Genomic DNA, 18,705 nt, shown 5'->3' with positions numbered 1-18,705 from the left:
TTAATAGTCTTATTTGAAGTACATAGTTAAAGATAAATTTTGGAAACATTGTTTCTACCCTTAAAAAGTGAGTTTTTATTCGTGATTAACGTTGCTCACATTGAAAATATTAATTAAGAACATTTCGAAAAAGCGTAAAAAAGTTATGATATTTGTTTTTCATATAAGATTTTAAAGCGAGCGTCTTAAATATTATTACATTTTCTCTAATGTTCGTGTGTTTCGGCACTTTAATATTTCTTTATTACCTTTCTATTGAATGTGTATCAATTTTCTTTTGTGCTATTTTTTTTATTTGTTAACGATAATATTGTTTAAAAAAGCATGCTAGAGATATTTCTAATCTACAGTGATAAGATATGGAAACTCATTTTTCAAACAATATTTCAAAATAATAAAACTGCTTCATTTTTATTTCAAATAAATTAAGAAATGAGCAAGCAAAATTTATGGTCTGTAAGTATATTCAAACTATCATTTTTTAAAATATTCTAAATATATTTTTAACTGGTAATGTATCCAAAATTTGAAATTTTCTTCATCAAATAAGTGATGTATTGTTGCAGCTGAAGGATTTTAAAAAATACGGAGAATTAAAACCTCCAGATTTATTTTCTATTAGTATATAATTTCTATCAGTATATTTCTTCTATTAGTATATATTTATTCACATGTACTATTATTTCGCCCCCCCCCCAAATTAGTTTTTTTTTGTTTTTTAAAGCAATGTTATCTTTCCCTGGGCAGAATTACTATATCTGTTCAAGAATTTCGCTGGTGTATAAGAATCAAGCATAAATTTTAGCACTTTTCCACATTTAAGAATTATACTATTATGCTCAGTTTTAGAACACAGGTGTGCGGAACAAGCGTTTCGATATTTACATGATTTTTTTAATATTAAACCATATTTACTCTTACATTAAAGATTAGTTTGTTGGAAAAAATCTAACTAACTTATGGACACTGGTGTGCAAAACAAAAGTTTCAATACTTACAAGATTTCTTATTGTTAGTAATATTAAAGCTTATAAAATAAATGACCCCCAAGAAACTGAAGCGGTAAGATATTACTTGATTTAAAAAAAAAACTATCAAATTTTAAGCAAACATTGGCAACTTTACGTTTATACTTCAAATCACTTTTGTTTCTTCTCATTCACGTCTGGCTGATCTTGAGAATGGGTGTCTGTTTTTAAGCGCTGGAAACATGTCAACTTTTGTTTCCATCTACCTATGTTTTGAATTACAATGAATTTTTTAATCAAATAATATAAAAGCTTTTTTAATATTTTCCTTAAAATTCATTTCTTTTTTCTTTTTTTCCTTTTTGTAAAAATCTAACATAATACATCAAAGCTGTGAAAACTCCGGATCAAACTGTCGTTAAAATAAACGGCGTTACTTTTTACCGTAAAATCCATTTTTATCGGAACATGCTGCGGAAAAATCTGATATACTATAATTTTTACTGTAATAATTGCTATAAAATCACTGACTCACTTTAATTGAAAAAATGTTTAGGTAAAATTACGGTTTAATACATTACGTTAAAAATATATTTCACAATAAAATGGATTTTACGAATGATGCCGGTATTTTATAACGTAATTTGAACCAGAATTTTTTACAGTGTATTTTGTTTGAAAATAAATGTCAACTAAACTTTCAATATCAACTAAACATAAATAAAAACTGAAACTATCACAAAAAGAAAAAGAAACAATTCCATTACCAAGTGAAAATTACTCCTCTACTACAAAAAAAATTACAAATAATAACATTGCTTCACGTTCGCATCTTTCAGTTGTTTTATTGCAGTCTAGTGGAAATAGACCAATTCCTGGGAAAATGAATTGTTTGTAATACACAGCTACATTATTTGTGATAAATTTAACAAGCTGACTCAATAAACGTTCTCTATTTAGTATTTATTCACCTGGCAGAGTAATGAAGACTTTACGATCGGATTAAAATGCATGTTTCGCAAGAGAGTGACATGAGATTGCGTGTAACAGAAAAGACTTTTATTCTACATTAATCATTGATAAGAAATAGAATGAATCAAAATATTGTTGGATAGTTTTAGTCTGCTAAACATTAAAGATAGGTGGTCTCTATTTTAAATTTTAAAAAAATGCGTTAAGTGTTGCGCTTTATGTCGTTGGAAATTAATCAAATTAAACTTAGTAAATCTCATGGTAAGTACAGGTGAGTACCTTATTTCTATTTAATTGAATAAGACATAAGTAGTTAATGTTTGTTCACAAATAAAATCAATTCTTCAGTAGAAATTATTCTTATTATTGAACATTCAAGAGATCGACAATCTAAAGATCAACTTATTTACAGATTTGTGTCACATTTTTATACTAATTGAATTTTATTTTAAATGAGTTTTACACTATTTAAAGTACTAAACAAAATTTCTAATGCTTATATATTAAGATTCATGCGTTTTCATTGTTTCAATTTCCTCTGATTAAATATATTAAAGTATATATTAAAGCGTAAATATATACCTTTGTTAGCTGAAATAAGTTTTATTCTAATTTTCCGTTTATTTTTCGAACATTTGGTAAAAAGGGAGAAATTGGAAGTGACGTGTAAGAAGTTATTTCTCAATTATCAATCATAATTTACATTAAAGTTATTCAAGAGAGATTAAAAATTGTAACCATCAAATGATTATCTCTGAACTTTTTATTTTAAACAGAAAGTAGTTTCCAAATTTAAGGATTCGGAATAATATGATAAATTAAAATTTTTTGGTTGTTCAAACGCAAGTAATTACAACCGATGTCTCCTCCACGGCAATAAAAATAATATTTGTTTACTTTAAACTTATTCTCTTTTTCAATTTTGAAGAAAAAGTCTTTTAATATTCATAAAAAATTTCAATTGTGATGGATTATAAATTATAAGTTTACAAAAATTACATTTGACTTTACGAAGAGGGAAAGTAAAATTTTACAAAAATTACTTTTGACATTACGAAAAATGAAAGTAAAAATTTACAAAAATGACTTTTGACATTACGAAAAATGAAAATAAAATTTTACAGAAATTACTTTTGACGTTACAATGAGTGAAAGTAAAATTTTACAAAAATGACTTTTGACGTTGCGAAGAGTGAAATTAAAATTTTACAAGAATTACTTTTGACGTTACGAGTAGAGGAAGTAAAATTTTCTTAAGAATTTTTTGTTTTCTTCTCTAATTTAAAAAATTTAAAATAACTTGTAAATTGATACATTTAGAATGGAATTCTAATTCGCTATTTTATTAATAAGAAGAGATAGGAGACTAATATACGTAAATTTTTAATAAATTTGTTTAAAGAAATTATTCTGCATTATTTTGAACATGTACTTATTTTATAGTTTGAATTATGTGCATTTCGAACAATACGAAAGACAATTTCAACATATAATCCTTAAATAATTATTCTATTTTCAAGAATGTTTTTTTAAAGCAACTCAATTTTAAGGTGCTGGTGTGGAAAGTCATAAAAATTAATTATTTAATTGATTATTTAATAATTGATTAGTTAATAATTAATTATTTAATTTATTATCTGATTATTAACCTATTGATAATTATGTCTATTGATTATTTAACCTGTAAAAAGCGAATAAAATTAGAATGGAACAAATTTTAAATAAAATAAAATTTTGATTTGTATTATCACTAGGTAATTAACATTAAAAAAACTACCGAAGCATTAGATTTTCTTAAATATTTCCATGTATAAAAATAAACCAAATTAAATAAAAGCCTTTAATGACCAGCAGATTTTTATATATATTATTTTAAAAAAAAGTTGATTGATTGATTTAATGTACTATAATAATATAATACTTTGACAATTGATGTGTTGTAATTAATTCACATTTTACAGAAAAATCAACATGTATAAGAACTAGAACTATGCTTTCGCACTTATTCTAAGGAGTCATTTTCTGCTTTCATCAATTTCAAGGTGGATTTAAAAAGCAAAGGCCGATCAAAAGCTACCATTAAAATATGAAATAATCATGTTGATTCCTAATCTAACATATTTTATTACTTAAGACAATGAATAAAAATACTCAGTAAATCAAGACTCTAATTTCCACTATAAAACACATGTTTTAAAATTTTCTATTTAACAATTTGGTGTGTTTTTATGTAACTGCATATGTAAATCCGAAAGTTTAAAACAGTTTTGCAAAATTCTCAAAATTTTTTAACGAATTACCAACTTAGTTATACGCGCTGTACATTGTACGTAATACCAATACAGTTATGTATATAATATTTTTGAAAACAAATTTTATACGGTGTAATTTTTAGTGAAACATATAAACTTGTAGTGAAATTTAATGTCAAACGAAAAATACTTACTATTATTGTAACAACTTAAAAAATCGTATCTTTTGACTATTAAAAAACTAAAATGACATTTTTATTGAGTTGCGAAAGAAAGTAAAATCTGGACACTTTTCTGTTAATCGCATTATTTTCTTCGAAAACTTATGACACATTTTGATATTTACTTTGCTGCAAGTTATTGAGAGGAAAATTTTCCTTCCATTCTTAACTTACCTTCATGAACCAATCGGAGGTGTATAGAGACGAGTTGGAAAACTCAAAAAAAAAAATTTTTTTTGTTATTGTTTAAACGCTGATTGAAATAAATTTGAAACGCTTCATGTAAAGTAATTGTTAATTGCATGGTGCAAACCTTTTTTTCGGATAATGGTTAACGGTTTGTAATGCAAGAGTGCAAAATATTCGTTTCAAATATACAAACAAGAAGCGTTTTTAAAATAGTGGAATAATAATTTTAAATTATTGTGAAATCTTCTAATTCAAAAACTCTTCTAATTCAGAATTGAAAATGATGAAAGAAATTCCTGAACAGTAAGTTGAAACGATTTTTTTCGATAAATTGTATGTTTTCTCAAATACTTTATTTAAATTAAGTAATTTATTTTAATTTTTGTTTCATTCAATAATACATCATTCTTATAAGTTTTTACGTATAAAATGTCCACTTTGATAATTGTAGAATTTATTGTTAGTTAATATTTTAAAAAGAATGACGACGAAGGAAGGAATCCAAAGTTACTATGTTATCAAAAGTTTTGTTACAATTAAGCTTAATTAATTAAAAATCAGAGGCAAGGATTTAGAAATAAAACACATTTTGTAATAGTATTTTTTTTTATAATTTTCTATATTCGTTTTACAAGGTAAAAAATTTCTTCGTTATTGAATAGGAAATTATTTTTTTAATAAATAACACAGTTTTGAATGCTCAAATTTCGTCACAAAAATTCAATAATTTTAAAACTATCTAACTAACAACTATTTCTGTATTTTTGACCAAATATGAAACCTGAGTTATAAGAAATTCAATGATTTATCGGGCCTTAAAAAAAGGGGGATAGCCACAAAAAAATGGTCCCAATGATTTAAGTAAGAGGTGAGCAAAAATTTTATCTTCTTGAAGTTTACTTTAGTTCTTGGATATTTCTCTGTATCTTTGAAACCAATTTATAAAAATCAACAATCCAAGGATAACTGAATGTAAAGCATAATTTTTTCGGTCATTTTTCATAATTTGCTTCAAGTAAATAAAATTGCTATTTTAGTGTTGATTTTTTTAAAATTTTTGGATCTTTTTAAATAATGTCATTTTAAATGGTTTAACTTATGAAATATTAATTTAAAAATGTGATTCGTCTTTATTGAAATTAAGTAACTCAGAAACTATTGGACTGATTCCGTTCTAATTTTGTCTGTTATTGTTTAAAGTTACATTGTTTTTAGTTATGTAAAAAGTAGTAGACTTCACATATCAAAAAAAAAAATTTTTTTTTGATTTAATGTTTTTTTTATTAAATAAGTAAAAAATAAAAATTTAATAAATATCGATTATGAAAATATACCCCTCTTCTTAGAATCAACTAGTTTTATAATTAGGTGCAAAATGGTTTTGGTTTTGTTTAAATAATTCTGATGCATAAAAATAGTAAAATGCGTTAAAAGGGATTTAAACATGAAATGTGCAAAATTTTTGATCAATATATTGGAATATCAATTTGTATCATATTTTAAAGATTGCTGCTTCCTACTCCCATATTTTGAGGGTCATGAATCCAATATATTGGATTATCAATTTAACCATATTTTAAAGATTGCTGCTTCCTACTCCCATATTTTGAGGGTCATGAATCCAATATATTGGACTATCAATTTGTACCATATTTTAAAGATTGCTGTTTCCTACTCCCATATTTTGAGGGTTATGAATCCAATATATTGGACTATCAATTTGTACCATATTTTAAAGATTGATGTTTCCTACTCCCATATTTTGAGGATCATGAATCCAAATCCATCCGTAAAGGTTATATTATTCCGAGAAACTGCTGTTCTTGTGTCTGATTCCGTAGTACTAAATAAGCATATCACCCCTTAGTAACATTTAGATTGGCACTTATTTTGTGAAAATCAAACATTAGAACAAAACTTATCTATGTGTTCCATCTTTTACTTTCTCTACTGTACAACTCTTTTACCTCCGAATTTATTTCTTTTAATTTTCACATAAATAAAAAAATGAATGTTTTAAAAATATTTAATGTTATTTGGTGTCCTAAACCAATTGTTCTTTTCATTTTATAAATTTATTTTTCACAAACCATTATTTTTAGAACTCTCAAGAACAAAAGTACGGCACATTTAATCCGTAAGTAACATTTAATCGGGTATGTTTTTGTAAAATATTGTATCATTTTTAGTTAAGCAATGTCTGAAATTATAATACATCTTAAAATAATTTTGATTTAATGTGTTTTAATAAATAAAATTTAATTATTCCAAAATGAGTATAACATTTCAGTGCCCTTTGCTTCACTAAAATGGTAAAAATATTTTTTTTCATATTCCTAACTTAAAACAACTAACACCACTTCCTAATTTAAAGCAACAAGCGTAATTATTACCTTATTAAGTAATATGATTATTCAATACTTTGTGATAAAGGTTTTACCTTTTTAACGTTTGATTACCATTTTACAATTCCTAAATGGTAAAAAAGTTACATTTATCTTTATAATAATTCTTATGTTAAACTGTATCCATTCATTGTACACAATTACAATGTTAAATGCAAACTATTGTTAAAAATTTGAAAGCATTATAAAGATTAAAGTTCGATTTTATCGTTAGTTGATCTCTTTGAAAAAAGGATTTTATAGTTACCAAACACTACACAAGAATTTGCAAAGTAACGAAGCAAATATTTGGTCGAAGTTACAATGGGTAACGTGCAAAATTATTAGGTTTAAATTTTGCTCCGATGTTATCAGTAAGTAAATCTGTGCAACGAGCTCTGAGCAATTAACACTGTGTTAATTCAATAAAAAATTTGTATCTAATTGAATAATATCTGGTTTTGATGCAACTTTCTGTTTATTGTTATGAGTCAAAAAATCTTGCTGTACAAACGTGAATATTGGTGAATAAAACGAGCAAGAGGGGGATTCCCTTAACGCTGTTTTTCGAAGCTCTGTCTCCAAGGAAAATAAAAAAAAGCCATAGTTTAAGTGCCTTACACTTGAAGCAATGCGATGATTTTAAACTATAAATATAATCCTGCCTCGGAGAATTATCTGGGCTTTAGAACAGACAAATAACTTAAATATTTTGAAAGTTATTAAACTTTTTTGAAAATTGCCAATTTGGAGACATTTTTTCACGTCAATGAAAATTATCAAAATCACTGCCGTATTCTCCATTTTAGAAAATTTTTATGAGCTCAAGTCATGCAGTATTGGAGTAAGTTCTTAAATGTTTAAAAATTAGACTACAACCGCTTTTCAATTTCACAAAACTGTTTGTCCCACGTCGATATCCACGGAAGCGAGTTGGCTGACACTCTTGCAAAGAAGGGACTAGACCATCCAGTCCCCTCCCCCTCAGAGCTTTCGTACCTTGAACTTTTCGCAAGGCAAAAGGCCCAGAACAAACAAAAGTGGCTGCTTCCACCTATTCACTACTGGTATTAAGTTAAAGGACCAAGACTCTCTCTGTCTCTTCCTGGTGACAGGCAGACCAACACTTGCTTATCCCGACTGGTCAGTGGACACCTGAAAAGTCTCACATTTTCTGCTAATCAAAAGATCTTTCCTCTTTACCCTAAATGCCAACAAAACAAGGCATCACCAGAGCACATCTTGAACTGTTTAGGGCTGGACTGGAACGACATTCATTCCTCTCCCCATTTAGTTTTGGACTTCCTAAATGTCAATGAATTTATTGATCTGGTCTGACTCCGTCAGACCAGATGGGAATTAGCAAAAGCAACAGCAACAAAACTGTGGTTTTTCTCCATATTGACGTTTTGCGCCATTTTCAAAATAGGCGTAGATAGCGCTGGCTTAAGATAAGCTAAACTGGATCAAACAATCATGATCAACCGCTGCAAACTCACTGCATTTATGAAAATAGCATATTGTTAGCAAAAAAACGTAATTTTATATTCCAACAGAGCCTTCGAATTTAGATACTTGTTGGTCATTATGAATCATACGTCGGTTATGAAAACATAAATGTGCAACGTTTTAATCTTATTAAACATTTATTACTTAAAAAGTTTTTGATATAATTTTTACATTTATTAATTTATTCACAACATTAATTTTGTAACTGAATATTCGAAGATATTTCTTTGCGTTACTCTAGTAAAAGGAGAAAAACAGTTTATAAATTATGCAGCTTAAGATGATGAAATGAAGATTTCCTACATTTCTTTTCTTATTTTTGTTAAAAATACTTTATCAGTTCTATTATCACGCTCCTATTTATTTATTATTCATATGACCAAATTTTGAACGTGATCATAAATTCATCTACAAGTTGAGTTTTATTATTTTTTAATTTTGATATTTGTTATTTTTTTAATTACATAACAGGTTTACTATGGAAACAAATGCGAGGAGTCAAAATGTCACCTTAAAAGTCTGCATAGATGTAATTCTACTTTCAATATGTAAGTTTAAGGAAAATTAATGTTTTTTTTATGTAAATCAGTTTTATATTTAACATTTCCTTTATTTTACAATGCTCTCTTTAAAATAAAATGAATCGATAAAGCATAATTTCATTTCCAGAACATTTCATAATCACCACACTTAATACATATTATACATATTTTTAGAATCTTTATTAAAAATTAAATAAAAATTATAAATATTTGGTTGTCATAAGTTAATATGCGTGAAAAAATAACATAATGTGACGAAACATTATCAAGATAATTCACAGCAAAGACAGAATTCAAAGTACAAAATTCATTGAACTAAAAAAATATTTATAATAATTGTCTTTCTTTTTAGCATTTCAGTTTCATCCAAAAATCAATTGAGTTTTCACACTTTTCTACCGTCACCGCGATTTATAAGTTTTAAGCTTTTTTTCCATTTAAATATTATTTAAAAGCCACAAAATTAAATCAAAAATGAATGTAGTTTTCATTTTTATGAATTGTTAAGAAGTATATATGTGAGTATATGTGAGTTGCGGGGTAATTATAAAATACTCATCGCTGAGAGAAAAGGTTTGGTCAAAACTACCCGAGTGGGGTAAAATTTACAGCGCTTCTGGCTCTATGGGAACACCAAAAAGACTCAGTAAGTCTTATCGAAGCATCTTGGAAATAATTTTGGTAAAATTCTATTAAATGTGATTCTATAATATACGATAAAATTTGGTAAGTGTGGTAGAACTTAGTAATTTTATCAAGATACCTAAGAGCATAGCATAAAAATAATTTATTTGGTAAAATCTACTTTTCAATTTTGTATTTTTCACTTAATGTGTGATAATAAAAACTATCATTTTGAAACCCATAACTCCGGTAAACTGTTACCATACGAACAGAAAAATTATTAAATGAATTGTTTAAATAACGTATAATTTGATTTTATTCATCACAATAATGGTTTTTATTACCGAAAATATCATATCCATACAGTACGAAAGTTTTAACACAATTTTTTCTCCGCGAATATTTAACTTTTGATTTTGCAATGTTGGGTAAAAATATTGAAAGTAAACTTTTGCAAATAAAGATTTTTTTAAGTGCTTAGTTAAGAGTAATCCGTACAAAAGTTGTTAGGTAATATTTTAATCTTTTTTAAATAAAAATTTGTAACTACCTTTGCGAAAGTAACATTAAACGACTAATTAACTATATTTTACAAAAATGATTCAGAATTAAAAAGGGGAAATCTTAAAATGTATTTAGCTTAATGAAAGCTTAAATGTATAAAATGTATTTTTATGAAGAAAAAAATTATGTTGCTTACATACAAATTTTCAATCTTTTGGTGGTTGATGTTGAACTCGTGTTTACAAACTTTCTGTTGGTAAATAAAAGAAAGAAAACGTAAAAGCAAAAACAAAACTAATTAGAACATAAAGTTTTTTCACTCATTATTATTTTGCGTACTTCAAAAGTTTACGTAGCCTAATAAATAATTATTTAATTGTTAAATCAATAGATAAAGCAACAGTTATAATTTACGAAAGCACATTTTTTCCTTCATTTATGAGCATTTATAGCAATTTCTCTTCTTTTTTTAGTTGCATCATTTTTAGCCTTGTTTTATCATTACTTAACACCTTATAGAAGAGGATTTTTCTGCGATGATGAGAGCATCTTGTATCCAAAGAGACAAGAAACAATCTCAGACCAAAAACTCTGGTGTATTTCTGTATTAGTTCCTGTAGCATTGGTATGAAAAGTTTTCTTTATTGATCAATCAATTTTAATTTGAAAGAATCTTTTAAACTTGTATAAAATCTGAAAACTAGAATAAATTTGACAGACATATAAAAAAAGGGGGGGAAGAAAAATAATAAAAATAAAAAAATAACAAACAACTGGAAAAAAAAGGATAATTTCTTTTTTTATGAAAAATTCGGAATATAAAAGATACAATTATTTTATCAGCCTACACTATTATATCCGCAAAAAGGAGTGCTTTCTGATATTGTATCAATATAGCAAAAGCAAAATATATTAATACAATAGTGTGAGAAGCACTCAAAAAATTTTTTTACAAAAATTACAACAAATAAAATAGAACACAATAAGTAAGTAAAAATAACACGTAAAAACATTTCGTGCTTTTTTGTATTCATTTACTCGCATGTACCGGTTATGGGTTGGTGTGTTTCTTAGTACCATCCTACTTGCTATTTATGAAGTAGTTTTTAGTTTTAAATGCTAATTAGTAGTTACTGTCTACAGATAATGTGTGTAAGAGATAAATATTGCATGCCTTTCCCAAGTTTTTTATTTAATAATGTTATATGTTTAATGCAATATAAATAAATTTTTGTCTTCAATTAATCTAAAATGTAGTCAAGCAAACTTTAATTAATTTAAAAAATCTAAACCTTAAATTCAAAAAAAAGCAGTTTCATTTGCATTAATTTTTACTTTAATGCTTTAAAATATGATAGAACAAATATATGTCCCATCAGACACTGCAAGTAGACTGCGGGATTAAATCTTAACACTCCATCATCTTAACATTAGATTTGCCCATAAAAATCTTTTGAACTTCCCTCCTTCTATTTGGAGGATTGGAAGCATATGTAAAACGTTCATGGTGGCATAGCTTTGAAGAAATCACATGTACATGAAGTTTTATGCATCATTTTGAGAGGGAAATAGCTGAAAAAGAGCCAAAAAATTGAATAATATAATATAAATTTTATTTATATACTTTAGAGTTGTTTTGAATCACAATTTGCATGAGTTTAAAAAATTATTATTTTATTATCATGTATTACCGTTGGACACCGGTGAGACTACATACGTCTCACTCAAAAAAACTAATGGGACATCAGTGTCCCAGGGTGTGCTTGCAAGATGTGATTCTAGATTTTTTAAAAATATTAATGCCAAAAAAAAAAACGTGCTGCCAATGGAGCAACTTTCGCTATAAAAAATTAGAAGACAATTTTGTAAGTGTTAAGCTAAAAGCTATACATATATTTTACAGATAGTTTTAACAGAAGCATACAGATATTACAGAAAAACTGACGTAACACAAGACAATGACATTTATTTTTTGGGATGGAAAGTTCCATTTATGTACCAGAGAGTGTATGTATATACTGGAATTTTTCTTTTTGGCATCATCATGGCAGAATTAGTCGCCAATTACATGAAAATCCTAATTGGAAGATTTCGACCTTCATTTCTAGTGATGTGTAAGCCAGATTTCAATTGCAGCAATGCTGAATATCCACACTTTTATGTTGAAAATTTCTCTTGCACAAACAAGGATTTGGATGACGAAGAAGATCTGAGGTATTGTTTCTATATTATTAATATAACATTAAATCAACTTTAGATTGAAATACACCCAATCCTGAACTCCTTTTACACCTTAATGATATGAACCAAACAAAACATGTTATTTAAATTAAAAATAAAACACGAGAACGTAAATATAACAAACTAATTTTTTTTTAAATTTTTTCTCTATTACTTCTAATTTTTCCCATTCAAATTTTAGCATTCCTCTTTATTTTTTAAAGCGGGAGTTCTTAATTAACACTCTTAGTATATCTATGGAATACTTGCAAAATGTTGAAATTTGAAACTATAGCCATTGGGTGTCCTAACTTAATATTTAAGTGAGAAATACAAGTTAACAAATTTTGGTCCGAAAGAGCAAAGAAGATATGCAAATTATCAAAAATCAGTTTATACGTCTTAAATGACAGAGATGCATTTGCTTTGGTCTGGGAATAAGTCAGATGCTCCATGATGGTTATTAAATAAAATAAAATATCGTTATTGAAAGGGTTTAAAATTTGTAATCTACGAAAAAGTTAATTATAAAGTTTTGTTTAATTTCAAACTCAATATCTATATTTTATGCTAACTTTATAAACATTTAAATAACATTTTCAATGACTCTCATTTCCGAATTCTTACTTTTTATTTTATTTAATTAAAACTAGACTAGAAATCTACTCCTAATGTTACATTTATTTTATAAAATGTTAAATAATAATGAAAACATGCATGGGAATTTAAAAAAAAAAACTGTTTCTAAGAAATTGTTTATCTTTTTTTAAAAATTTTATCAGAATTCTTTCCTTTTAAATTTTCTCAGTAACATATTATTTATAAAACTATTTTTGGGACGAAGGAACAACTTATTACTTCAATCTGAATTAATAAACAATTATACGAATGCTAAATGAGGTTAATTTTGATTAATTCACTGGTGTTTGCGCGACTAAATCAAAAGATATAGTTATTGTTGCCATTTACGTATTTTTCTGCATATTAATTTTTATATAAATTTACTTAACAGTTAGTTTAAGTTACATTTGGGCTCCATTTAAAATGATGTTACAGGTGGACTTTAAATCTTAATAAACTATTTCACTATTTTTGGATACAGAGTGTCAAAACTTTTGGATACAGAGCAGAGATGTGCATTTAACTTTATGTTGCGGTGTGACAAGAATTAAAAGTAAAATTTAATATGCTTATCTTTTGTTACGAAGTTTCGTGAACACTTTTCTACATATAAGAACTCTTTATCACAACTGTCAGATTATATAAATAAGATTAGAGATTTACAAAATTACTTGCTCAGCTATACAAGACCATGAAATATGAAGATTTTTGGCACAATCTTTTCACGCAAACATGACATAATGTCATTTTATATATTAAAGAAGGCAAGTTAATGTCAAAAATTTCCTTATTTTTTATTAAAATATGAAGCTGTATACACTTTTAACAGTTAAGTTTACAATTAAGTTAGGTTTGCAATGTTTTTAGGAAGATATAAGCATTTTATATCTTCATGTGTATTATATATATTATGTAGATATCTGTATAAATTCCCTTCTTTTTTATTAAAATATGAAACAGTATGCACTTTCACAATTAATATTCAAAAATTTCTAGCATATGAGGACATAAAAATTTTTATCTTCAAGTTCACTTTTTTGTGGATTGAGAGCTTAACTTTGAGGTAAATGATCTTGAAGTTTCATAAAAGGAATTATTTTTTAAGATGTGGTTAAACACTTTTTTTAAGTTTGTAATGTTTTTAGAAAGATATGTGTATTATATATGTATTATATATGTATTATATATGCATTATACATGTATTATATATGTATTCTATAGATATCTGTATAAATGTCCTTCTTAGTTATTAAAATAAGAAAAAGTATGCACTTTTACAATTAACATTCAAAATTTCCAAACTTTCCATTTGGGAACATTGAAATTTTATCTTCATGTGCTTTTTTTGTGATTTGCGAGTTTAACTTCTTTGAGGAAAATGATCTTCAAGTTTCATAAAATCAATTTCTTTTTAAGATATGGTTAAACACATTTTTAGATTTACAATTTTTAGAAAGATATATGTATTTCTATTAAAAGCAAATTTCAAATTTTATTATATTTATATTTTTTTAAATTATTTTTTCAATGCACAAATGATATTCCATTTTTACACTCACTGCCTTTTTTTAGGAAATCCTTTCCCTCTGGCCATTCATCTGTTTCAACATTTGCTATGCTTTATGTAGCAGTAAGTAATAAACTAATCATAAACTTATTTACAATTATAATTAAAAATAATCACTACAGTTACAAATTATATATCACTGAAAACGGTTTTAATAATAATTAATTACAAACTAGAAATTGCTCTAGAAAATTCTGCATGTTTCGTTAATTGGTTGGTCTATATGTTCCAGCATTTAATGGAAAAACAGACCTTTAAAATAAAAACTTTTTTATTACTTTTTTAGAATGACTGATACTAGACTCCACCTCTCTGCTTTCTCTATTCATCATGTTTTTATTTTTTACCTATTTTTCACTTAAAAGTCGATATTTCTACAAGAACAAAGAACATTTTGTAAATAGGATAAGTAATTATTATAACTTTCTTAACATGTTGACATTTAATCGTAACAAATTGAAAAATTTCCTGGATTTAAATATTATCCATACTTAAAAACATTTTAAAATACTGATTGTGTGTGTCAATAATAAAAATTTAGAAGTAATTTTATTCGTTAACAAGACTTATACTTGCAGAGACGCTTATCATTTTTTTGTTTAGAGAGAAATGAAATTTCTTAGTAAATTTTATAAATTGTATCAAGATTTTAAGAAAAATCTGTAGCATGGAAATGCATGAAATGCAATTTAAAATTGAAGAAGTCAAGTTATTCTACCTGATATGCGAACTTTCTTATGAAGAAAAACTTGACTAGTTTTCGATTTTCGAAGATTGAAAATTGTTTTGAGCTATATTAAGTGTGACATAATAAATTAATATTTTAAAAATCGTTTTCTTACTTTTCACAAATGCAATTAATCTCATTTTTCATTATATCTTTAGTAATTCTTTTCGCTTAAATCTAGAACACTTGGCTGAGCTCTTATTTTTGCATGAGAATAACCAAAAATGTGGAAGTGTATATACTTGAGATGACTTTTAGATTATCGCCAAATTGATCTTCGGAATGGGCGTTATTGTTTTATTTGTGGCAACCCGAATATTTTACAATACATCTCGTATGTTTTTATGTTTAGGGGTACTGTGTTATGCTATGCTTCGTAAAATTCTTTGAACCAGGAAAGTTGGTGTCTGAGTTTTCTGAGAATTGGATGCATGCAAGCTACGTTTTCGAAGATTTTATTATTTTGTTTTTTCTAATGGCAAAAGAAAATGACAAACTCTTACAAATACAGTGAACAAAAAGGTGAACAACAAGTAAGAGAAAAAAGTCACTATCTCATTAACAGATGTCGGGCACTCCAGTAGCGCCTCACCTCAGAGTCCCCACACAGAGTCGAGCATCTCAATAGATGGTTCCTGTCCATAAGTTCATTATTGGAGCATAACGGGCAATTTGGGTCAGCGAGAATGCCGATGCGGCAGGTGGTTCGCCAGGCAATCATGGCCCACCGCAAGTCTGAATTCTGCAGCAGCTTTATTGCGGGGTTTATCGGCAATACCCTGTTCTAAGCTGTTCCTTCAACTTCTTGAAGAAATGCGAGAAGTGACCAACGGTTTCCAGTTTTGTCTCATAAAATGTTTGATATAGAGTTTTGCCGAATAATAGGATTTAAGAGTGCTTGGCTGTTGAACCGTTATCGAAGGTAAATCATGCATTTGTCGATTAAAAATCCATATCGGGTTTGATACACATGTATGACGTCACATACAGTTATCCAATTAAATCTGATTTAAATTTTATGGTTAGATTAATCACTTTACCTCTTCTCGAGTAGAAACTGTAAAATTCTTCTGGTACTAATAATAAAAATAACAATGTTATCAAACGTTTTAAAAATGTTCCATTTTGTAAATATTTGTTTATTTCTCTTTATTTTTAGCTGTACCTTCAAAAACGCTTAGAAATTACTACAAGTTTTTTGGTAAAGCCATTTATTCAGCTTCTATTACTCATGTTGGCTGTTTTCATCTGCTTTTCAAGAATTCGAGATTACAAGCATCATTGGGATGATGTTGCAGCAGGCTTTATATTAGGCTTCACAATTTGTCTTGTCATGGTAATGATTATAAACTCCTTGAATTATTAAAAGAAACTAACGATCTGTAACAAATTGGACAACATAAAATAAATTTGATCTAGTATTTATAATAATTAGATTAAACGGCATATAAAACGGATATTTGTTATCATTATACAATGAATAAATTTATAAAATCTGTGCTTATTCAAATCAGAACAGATGATACAAATCAGACAGTAAGAGCACAGCACAGACATGACTTATAAAAGTGAAATATATTAATTTAATTCTTTAGCTTTCCTTAATTTTTTTAACATTATAGACAAACAAATTTTTAAGATACGTTATTTGAAATAAATCAGAAATTAATAAACGAAATAATTAGGTTTAAATAGTTAGTTAAATATGCAAAAATATAAAGGTAATTCTCAAGAAAAACGACAAAAACATGCCCAAGTTAATTTATTTTAAAGTTCTTATTCAGAATTTTAATTTTTTTTTTTTAATTATTTCGTGCGCTAACCTTTTATGAGCAATCTACCTTGCATAATAAAGAGTGTCCCAAAAGTCACTCAAGTTCTATCTTTATGCCATTTTTTAACGAAAATGTTGCCAACGAAAAACAAGAAGTTGGACAGCTGACATTACAGGATTATAAAAATTTTAGCATTTCATCAAAGAGCATCGAATTTTTATTGCTGGGTAATATTTTAAGCATGCTTAGGTCTCAGATCATACAATTTTACGCTGTATAACCCTTCTTCAATATTTTTTCTTCTTTGCATTTAAGATCTTTACATTTACAATTAAGATCATTTAAGATAAGGATTTTTCTCTTTACATTAAGAAGCCCATAAGTACCAATGACTTGAAAAAAGTAATTGAAAGCTGTATCAATAAAATTAACTACATTTATGCAAAGTAATCATTTAAAATTTCAAAAAATTATGCTCGTACATGACCGCATAACTCGATACTTAATGGATCAATTAAAATTCTTTATCTCTAATTAAATCCCTGTAAAGTTAACTCTGGCATAAATTTTGTAACATTTACTTTCGAATTAGTTTCATATGTTGATAATTTGTTTTCTTTATAGATCTTCACTCAAACCGATCTGTTTAAAAAACAAACTCAGAATAATATCGAAATTACAAAAGGTTCCCAAACATAAAAAGAATATTCTTCCTTCATTTCTGAAAATTCTCGAGAAGACGTGACAGTTCCTGGAAGAAGAGAAAATGCTTGAATAAAATGAGATAAGCAATGGTGAACATGTTAACAAAGAATACATTTCAATTGTATATGTACTCATACTATCATGTGATATTCATGATATTGAACTGTCATATTTTAAATTTTCATATTTCTTGTAAGTTGAAAGTCTTTATTTTGTCATTAAAATTATGTTGCTTACAGGTAATTGAAAAACTCTTTTCTCTGTGGATCACGTCCCAATCCGAGCAGCCCACTCATTTATTCTATTTGTGTTACTTTTCTAAACATATNTTTTGCTCTTGTGAGATTATTTTTTCAAGATATTTTGTTTGAATATCATTGGTTTCTTTCATGTGTTTTTTTTTCAGCGAAGCACGTTTTTAAAAAACATATCTTGTAAGAGATACTTAAATACTTACACGGATGACATGTTTCGACCATTTTGCTGATTATCCATGGAATTTGCTTATTTGTAGTTGTCATAAGAACCAATACAGTATACAATCGGTACAACTAGACAAAATGTGTTTTGAAGTTTGAGTTTATGCTATTATATAGCATATACAATACTTTAGGCAAATAATTTCTAATCCCTCCTAACATTTTGCTCTTGTGAGATTATTTTTTCAAGATATTTTGTTTGAATATCATTGGTTTCTTTCATGTGTTTTTTTTTCAGCGAAGCACGTTTTTAAAAAACATATCTTGTAAGAGATACTTAAATACTTACACGGATGACATGTTTCGACCATTTTGCTGATTATCCATGGAATTTGCTTATTTGTAGTTGTCATAAGAACCAATACAGTATACAATCGGTACAACTAGACAAAATGTGTTTTGAAGTTTGAGTTTATGCTATTATATAGCATATACAATACTTTAGG

General features: G+C 26.9%; 1 protein-coding gene and 1 long non-coding RNA gene across 10 annotated transcripts; one reads left to right on the top strand and one right to left on the bottom strand.

Moving 5' to 3' along the window:
• Nucleotides 1-356: 356 nt before the first annotated feature.
• LOC107450641 (phospholipid phosphatase 3) lies at nt 357-18,023 on the top strand. Of its 9 annotated transcripts, none has more exons than XM_043039475.2 (9): nt 439-456; nt 4,875-4,905; nt 6,705-6,739; nt 8,967-9,043; nt 10,639-10,790; nt 12,069-12,379; nt 14,579-14,636; nt 16,460-16,636; nt 17,700-18,023. In XM_043039475.2, the coding sequence occupies exons 4-9, from the start codon at nt 8,974-8,976 to the stop codon at nt 17,772-17,774; spliced, it is 843 nt and encodes a 280-aa protein (XP_042895409.1). In that variant the 5' UTR covers nt 439-456; nt 4,875-4,905; nt 6,705-6,739; nt 8,967-8,973; the 3' UTR covers nt 17,775-18,023. The 9 variants fall into 9 exon arrangements, with proteins under 9 accessions (XP_042895431.1, XP_042895396.1, XP_042895409.1 ...); XM_043039470.2 differs by lacking the exon at nt 439-456 and adding an exon at nt 1,926-2,201; XM_043039462.2 differs by lacking the exon at nt 4,875-4,905 and having other exon boundaries at nt 418-456.
• Nucleotides 15,740-18,326, bottom strand: LOC122268858 (uncharacterized). The gene is made up of 2 exons (XR_011637297.1): nt 18,238-18,326; nt 15,740-16,680 (listed from the first exon to the last, which is right to left on the bottom strand). It is a non-coding gene; the product is annotated as an uncharacterized lncRNA (long non-coding RNA).
• Nucleotides 18,327-18,705: the final 379 nt, after the last annotated feature.

This window comes from Parasteatoda tepidariorum, chromosome 7 (assembly GCF_043381705.1).
Source record: "Parasteatoda tepidariorum isolate YZ-2023 chromosome 7, CAS_Ptep_4.0, whole genome shotgun sequence".
In the NCBI taxonomy this organism is placed as follows: Eukaryota; Metazoa; Arthropoda; class Arachnida; order Araneae; family Theridiidae; genus Parasteatoda; species Parasteatoda tepidariorum.
Note: the sequence above shows the minus strand (reverse complement) of the source record. Positions and strands in the feature narration are given on the sequence as shown.

What these genes read in the sequence shown, in the direction of transcription:
- LOC107450641 (XM_043039460.2), top strand. Translation starts at nt 2,159, where the DNA reads ATGTCGTTGGAAATTAATCAAATTAAACTTAGTAAATCTCATG. An exon ending in TATTAGTTCCTGTAGCATTG is followed by an intron (nt 10,791 to 12,068) that starts GTATGAAAAGTT and finishes TATATTTTACAG; the next exon opens with ATAGTTTTAACAGAAGCATA. An exon ending in GATGACGAAGAAGATCTGAG is followed by an intron (nt 12,380 to 14,578) that starts GTATTGTTTCTA and finishes GCCTTTTTTTAG; the next exon opens with GAAATCCTTTCCCTCTGGCC.